Source organism: Salvelinus sp. IW2-2015, unplaced genomic scaffold (assembly GCF_002910315.2).
Source record: "Salvelinus sp. IW2-2015 unplaced genomic scaffold, ASM291031v2 Un_scaffold396, whole genome shotgun sequence".
Classification (NCBI taxonomy): domain Eukaryota; kingdom Metazoa; phylum Chordata; class Actinopteri; order Salmoniformes; family Salmonidae; genus Salvelinus; species Salvelinus sp. IW2-2015.
In genome coordinates, this window is record NW_019942552.1 from 101,260 (window position 1) to 108,350 (window position 7,091).

Sequence of the window (7,091 nt, forward strand, 5' to 3'; positions counted from 1 at the left end):
AGCAGCTACATTATGTACAAAATAAGTTTAAAAAATAAGTTACAAACAACGCAAAGAAACGAACAAAAAACACAATTGGTTAGGAATACGTAAAACGCCAGCCTTGTTCTCCGGAGCCATCTTGTCGACACTGAGACAAGACCGAGACACTCAATATGTGGTCTTGAGACCGGACTCGAGACAATACTACTTAACATCTTAAAATCAGTGTAATGTGTGATCTCCATCTGGTTTTGGTCAGTACCCGTGCTGTTGCATTCTGTATGTTTTGCAGTTTACCAATGGCTTTCTTGGGTAGACCAGACAGTAGAGCATTACAGTAGTCAAGCTTGGTTGTCAAGCTTGGTTGTAATAAAAGCATGGATGTCTCTCTGTTATCAGCTTGAGAGAGAAACGGACGCACCTAGGCTAGTGAAAATGTACACATGATGTCTGATAGCGACGAGGAGAGGGTTCTCTCAAGATTATACTGTAGCTAGTTATCCAATATAGAAAACAGAGAAGAACAATCAGCATTTCATAGAACATCATTGGGTCTGGGGTGTGTGATGAATATTGTAAGAGTGTTGGGTCAGTAACAAAACAGTCGCTGGATCATATCCCCGAGCAAGCAAGGTGGAAAAATCTGCCGTTCTGCCATTGAACAAYGTAGTTAAAGCCCAACAACTGCTCCCTGGACGGCGATGACGTGGATGTCGATTAAAATAACCCCTCACACCTCTCTGATTCAGAGGGGTTGGGTTAAATGCATTCAGTTTTGCAACTGACTAGGTATCCCCTTTCCCTCTCCCTAAATCATTACAGAGTAATTACAGGCCAATTCTCACTACAAAAGAGAGGAGTATTCCGATAGCATTTCTGCAGAAGACTGAGTACATTGTGTCAGCCATGGCTGTTTTCTCTCTGTCACTGTCTGTCCTTTAGCTACATCCAGTTAATCATTATTCAAGTTCCCATGATGGTCAGCAGCATATGTATGTATAGCATTGTCACAGGAGCTAGGTGGAGATTTGACCATAACACTAACACCTATCTAAAATTACTAGACAATCTACAATTACTAGAGCTAGTAGTCAGTCAGTTTATTTTATTTTCAAATGAGTGGAACTGCCATCTCCTTACATATTTTTTGCACTTTTTTTGAGACAGTACTGAAACGAGAGGGAAAGAGAGTCCAGTGTGAGAAGGGAGGATGCAAGGATTGAACCCCGGTCTCTGGAGGGGGAAAGTATAATGTGGTTACAGCCGGGAGCGTTAGTTAACACAAGACTGTATCAACCCCTAGCCCCTACCCTTATGTTGTGTTATCTGTGTAGGTCTGAGAGCATTGGAGAGGTACATGCAATATGCCAGAAGTTCCACCCTGGCCTATCAGAAGACAAGTGGTAGGCTAGATATATTCATCTAACGTAGCAGGTGTAAAAAGACGCCTGAACGGAGTCCCCACACTCATTTCTCAAGGGAAACGGAAGTTAGGTTGAAAATAATGTATCCCTGAGAAACGGAAACATCRGCTTTCTGCCACCCCACAGAGAGTGAGCTGTATTAACCATACTGTTCATACCTATCCAATCCTTTCAGATCTGTGCCAGGGTCAGGGCTAGGGGTTGATTTTGGATTGGGCAATGGTCTAGTCCAGGAGGGCTGCAGAGGGGAAGAGAGGGTCATTATGGGGACACCACATCACAGGCGTGTATACAGGAAGCAGGACGGAAGTGTGGGTATAAGAGAGCGCATGAGAGAGTAGTTAACCCACTGATCCTCTGGACTATAGACTGGGCAGAGGTGGAAACGCTGAATGTCTGTCTCTCTCTTATGCACATCCTTATGCACATCCTGTCTGGTATGTGTTGGGATAATATGTTTTCAGCCTACACGCAGGAGCCATTTGTGAATGTTCCAATAGGCCAATGTGTGTCTGTTGATTGAATTCCCCTATGTGAAGCACGAAAGTGAGCTATATATATACACACACATCAATGGTGGTGGCATATGTTAGGCTGAGTTTTATCGGTTGGTTTGGTTTCATCCAGTGTCCCACATTCTGCGATCTTCACAGATCCAGAATAGTATGACATCAGAGATTTTCAGCCTAAGCAATCGAGTACTGATTTTACACCCACTCAGACGTCTATTGAAGAAAAAAGGCTACATCCTCCTTACTCATTTCAGTATGGGCTTATGATGATACAATGTAACGTTAGTAAGCTACTTATTATAACTTATTATAACAATTATCTTCAGGCGCTGTTACAAAGTAACCTCGTCCCCAGGCTATTGTGCTCAGCGCCTTTGGGCGAAAGTGTCTATTAGTTACAAAGTAACAATATGTTGTTGATGTACCCACCAGTGTATCAAATCTGTCCTAAAGTGTTACAAAGTTACTGTAACGTGTCCTTAGCGCTCGTTCTRCTGAAACTTCACAATAATTCTCCCACAATGTGTGGGGTAAATATGTTACAAAATAACAATAAGTTATCATTTTCTGTACAGCACAGTAAATGATAACGTTTTTCTGTGTAGAACAAAACCAACCGAACTCAACTGCCTCACACGTCATCCMTTCCATTTTTTCGTAGTAGGCTAACATAGTAGACTGGTAGCCTAAGTGCCCTACTACGACTATTAGCTCAGTTTCGATCCAGTGATATGAACTACAATTTATCCGTATAGCCTACCGTTACTCACCCCAATATGACCAACTCTCCGTATTTTACCGGGTCTTTAACGGGCACATCATCTTCGTCCTGGTTTGGCGAATTCATCAGACTGGCGCGAGCTTGCTCTTGTAAACCTTCGAGAGCAATAGTGAAAAAAGAAATAGGCTACACCTTTCAAACTATGAGGAAGTTACTTGAATGTTAGTATATCCGAGTTTGAATAGAGGCAATTGTTCTTGTTCTTCGTTTAATTGTTTTAATTCCGTGAGCTACCATCTTTTGGAAAGATTGTTGCAAAGCTATCGATTAAAGGCCCGCGCGACACGAATCTGTTCTGTAGCAGAGAGTACAAAAACATCTCGCGGCAGGGAGTCGACTGACCCATTTTTTTTTACAGGGAAGGACAATAAACATCTCTATATTAAAATATATATATAATACAGTCCCTATACGACCACACWATTTTTTATTTTTCATATGTATTATTCTAAATAAGAAATACTGTGTGGGAATAATACTGAAATACAATTTTGTGTTTTATGAACATTATTCAGTGACCACAATCTCCCTTTGAAACCATTCAGAGTGATGAGGTCTTGATGAGAGGCTTGCTACTGACTGTTATGTAAAATAAAAAGGCGGTTTCAAATTCTGGAGGAAAAACACTCGCTTTGTAGCCTAAGCCAATTTACACTATGGGACATTCTTGATTTCAAATTTTTCTAAATTTACAGAAAAGCGTGAAGAACTGTTCAACGTCTCTGGTGCCAGTCATTATAAAGTACGACGTAATGAAACAGTTTGCCTGCTTCTCTAATATACTATTTCGATATCGTTGGGATTACATTTACATTTTAGTCATTTAGCGGATGCTCTTATCCAGAGCGACTTAGAGTTAGTGTATTCATCTTAAAATAGCTAAGTGGGACAACAACATATCACAGGCATAGAAAGTACATTTTGCCTCAATAAAGTAGCTGGGGGGGGTCGAGGCGAGGAGGAGGATGGATTATTTAAGATACTGTTTGAAGAGGTATGGTTTCAGATGTTTTCACAAAATTGGCAGGGACTGCTGTCCTAGCTTCAGGGGGAAGCTGATTCCACCATTGGGGTGCCAGGACAAGGAATTGCTTGGACTGGGCTAAACGGGAGGGCCATGAGACCTGATGTGGCAGAATGGAGTGGCTCTGGTTGGGATGTAGGGTTTGAGCATAGCCTGAAGGTAGGGAGGGGCAGTTCCTCTTGCTGCTCTGTAGGTAATAAGCACCATGGTTTTGTAGTGGATGCGAACTTCGACTGGAAGCCAGTGGAGTGTGCAGAGGAGCGGGGTGACATGAGAGAACTTGGGAAGGTTGAAAACCAGGCGGGCTGCATCATTCTAGATAAGTTGCAGGGGTTTGATGGCACAGGCGGGGAGCCCAGCCAACAYCGAGTTGCAGTAGTCCAGACAGGAGAGGACAAGTGCCTGGATTAGGACCTGCACCGCTTACTGTGTAATGTAGGGTCGTACTCTATGGATGTTGTACAGCATGAACCTGCAGGAGCGAGTCACTGCTTTGATGTTTGCAGAGAATGACAGGGTGTAGTCCAGGGTTACGCCAAGGTTCTTTGCACTCAGGGAGGGCGACACTGTGGAGGTGTCAACCGTGATGGAGAGGTCTTTGAATGTGCAGGCACTCCCCAGGGGAAAGAGCAGCTCCGTCTTGTCGAGGTTGAGCTTGAGGTGGTTGGCCGACATCCAAGTTGATATATCTGTCAGGCACGCAGAGATACGTGTCGCCACCTGGGTGTCAGAAGGGGGGGAAGGAGAAAAGTAGTATCATCCGCATAGCAATGATAGGAGAGACCATGTAGAGCCGAGTGACTTGGTGTGTAGAGAGAAGAGGAGAGAGCCTAGAACTGAGTCCTGACGGACACCAGTACTGAGAGTACGTGGTGCAGAGTCTGATCATCTCCACATCCCCTGGTAGGAGCGGCCTGCCAGGTAGGATGCAACCAAGAGGGTGCAGAGCCTGAGATGTCCAGCCCTGAGAGGGTGGAAAGGAGGATCTGATAATTGTCAAAGGCTTTGATAAGTGCCTTTGATAAGTGTCAAAGGCAGTGGATAGATTAAAGAGGAGGAGAACAAAGGAGAGAGAGTCAGCTTTGGCAGTGTCGAGAGCCTCTGCGACACAGACGAGCAGTCTCGGTTGAGTGACCCATCTTGAAGCCTGACTAGTTAGGGTCAAGAAGATCGTTCTGAGAGACATAACGGGAAAGTTGATCAGAGACAGTACACTCAAGTGTTTTGGAAAGAAAAGAAAGAAGGGATACAGGTCTATAGTTTTTGACGTCAGATAAGTCGAGTGTTGGTTTCTTGAGGAGGGGAGCAACTCGGGCCATTTTGAAGTCGGAGGCGACCCAGCCAGTGGTCAGGGATGAGTTGATTAGGAAAGTGAGGAGTGGGAAAAGGTCTCCAGGTCTGGAGGTCTGGAGAAGAGAGGAGGGAATGGGGTTGAGCAGGTAGCTTGTCAGGCAGCCAGACCTCACTAGTTGCAGGATGTCATCTTGGATGCGGGCCAGTCAGCCATTCTTTAATTACAGGTAATCTAAAGCCATTTCCAGCATATTGGTCCAATTCACTCAGGATGGGAGGCAGCATGCATTGGACATGTAATAGATTTCTGATTTAAAATTCAAGTAATCAATTAAGTAATACATTTTGTTGGTCAGTTCCATCTACATTTTACTTTTTGTGAAATATTTGTAAGTGCTCACTCATTTCTGTAATGTCTGAATCTTAGTCACATTGGGTCAATACAATTGTGTTTACTTTAGCTGACTACTGCTAACTACTACACTTTAGACACACTTCCTCCCTCTTGCCCTCGCTCTGTGTGTGTGTGTGTGTGTGTGTGTGTGTATATGCACGCACGCACGCGCGCGCGCGCAGGTGCTTGCGTGAGAGAGAGACAGAAAGACAGAGAGGGAGAGAGAGACATTGAAATTCACTGATAGCTTCAACTCAGGGACTGTTCCCCTTCGGTAGAGCAATGTCTGCTTCCTGCCACAGGAGGGCAGTGCTTTTCACAAAGTTCCTAAAGTTTTCAAATACAAGTGAGGAAATTAAAATGGTATCTATTTATCACCATAAATGACTGTGTTGACAATCACTATACACCTCACTGTGGTTAGAGCGTTGGACTTGTAACCCGAAAGGTTGCAAGATTGAATCCCCGAGCTGGCAAGGTAATAATCTGTCGTTCTGCCCCTGAACAAGGCATTTAACCCACTGTTCCTAGGCCGTCATTGAAAATAAGAATTTGTTCTTAACTGACTTGCCTAGTTAAATAAAGGTCAAATAAAAATTGACTACCTGGTTTCGATACCCATTCAGTCACAGGTCCAGTAGGGTCTAATCACTGCAATGAGCCATGCTGTCCTTCATCTCTCCTTGTGTGTTGTTTTTCGCTCTATGAACAGGCAGAAAGTGAGCCGTGTGCTGCAGGTTTTGGATGAGACCCAGCCAACCGGGCCATGGTGTGCCACTATGTCTGTAAGGGTATATGTTTGGCCTCCACAAGGTCAGAGACTGGCTCTAAGGCTGAGGCATCACCTGTGGCTATGCTAGGGTTAGGTTGGGTTGCCAACTGGGATCAAACTCCTTCTGGTATGTCATCAAACTCCTTCTGGTATGTCATCAAACTCCTTCTGGTATGTCATCAAASTCCTTCTGGTATGTCATCAAAGTCCTTCAGGCTTTAACACTGTGTACATTTGACAGTATTCATTTCAGTCTGGCGTTAGAAAAAATCTCCCAGAATAGCTACACTGCTCCCTGGGAGGTAAAGGGGTAAAGGTAATTTCCAGGAGACTTGGAAACCCTATTCAGAGTGAAACGTCTAAATCTGCTGGTTTACAAGGGCCAGCCTGAGTCAAGGTGCTGGTCAGATGATCTGATCTACAAATCACTTAAACTTCTAAACAACTGGGGGTTGACTGGTCGTTATTATGGAAAGATTAGCTAATCTCAACAACGCTTACCTCTAGCATACCTTAGAGAACAAGCAGTATGACTTATGAATGAACTTGACTCTATGTAACCCTAACCACATCCTCATTTAGTGAAGTAGTAGTACACCATGTCTATAGTAAGCCGAATAAAAGGCTGGAGTCACTGAAAAGGTTCTTGTGGTTTCACTTTGTGGCTGGATAGTTTATATAAAGCAAAAACAACCAGTTGACTTTATTTATCTACAAGTCGCTGTCACAGAGAGAGACTGTCTAGGAACCATATTTGGTGTGCTGATTTGAGATCTGACTGGGTGCCTAATTATCGTGATAGTGCGGAATGCATTACTCTCTGCTATCACTATGCAGCCAGCCATTGATGCAGATTTATTTCAGTGCTAGAACAAGAGCATAGAACAGCCAGTACAGAGTTTGTTTTTG

The 7,091-nt window shown here is 43.9% G+C and overlaps 1 protein-coding gene across 1 annotated transcript in view; it reads right to left on the reverse strand.

Annotated features, from left to right (window-relative positions):
- The window catches only part of LOC112068307 (E3 ubiquitin-protein ligase pellino homolog 2), a 29,502-nt gene extending 26,492 nt beyond the window's left edge, over positions 1-3,010 (reverse strand). The window contains exon 1 of the mRNA XM_024135411.2: positions 2,689-3,010. Within this exon, the coding sequence (XP_023991179.1) occupies positions 2,689-2,765 (77 nt within the window). The 5' untranslated portion in view covers positions 2,766-3,010. The remainder of the gene's footprint in view (positions 1-2,688) is intronic.
- Between the last annotated feature and the right edge of the window lie 4,081 nt (positions 3,011-7,091).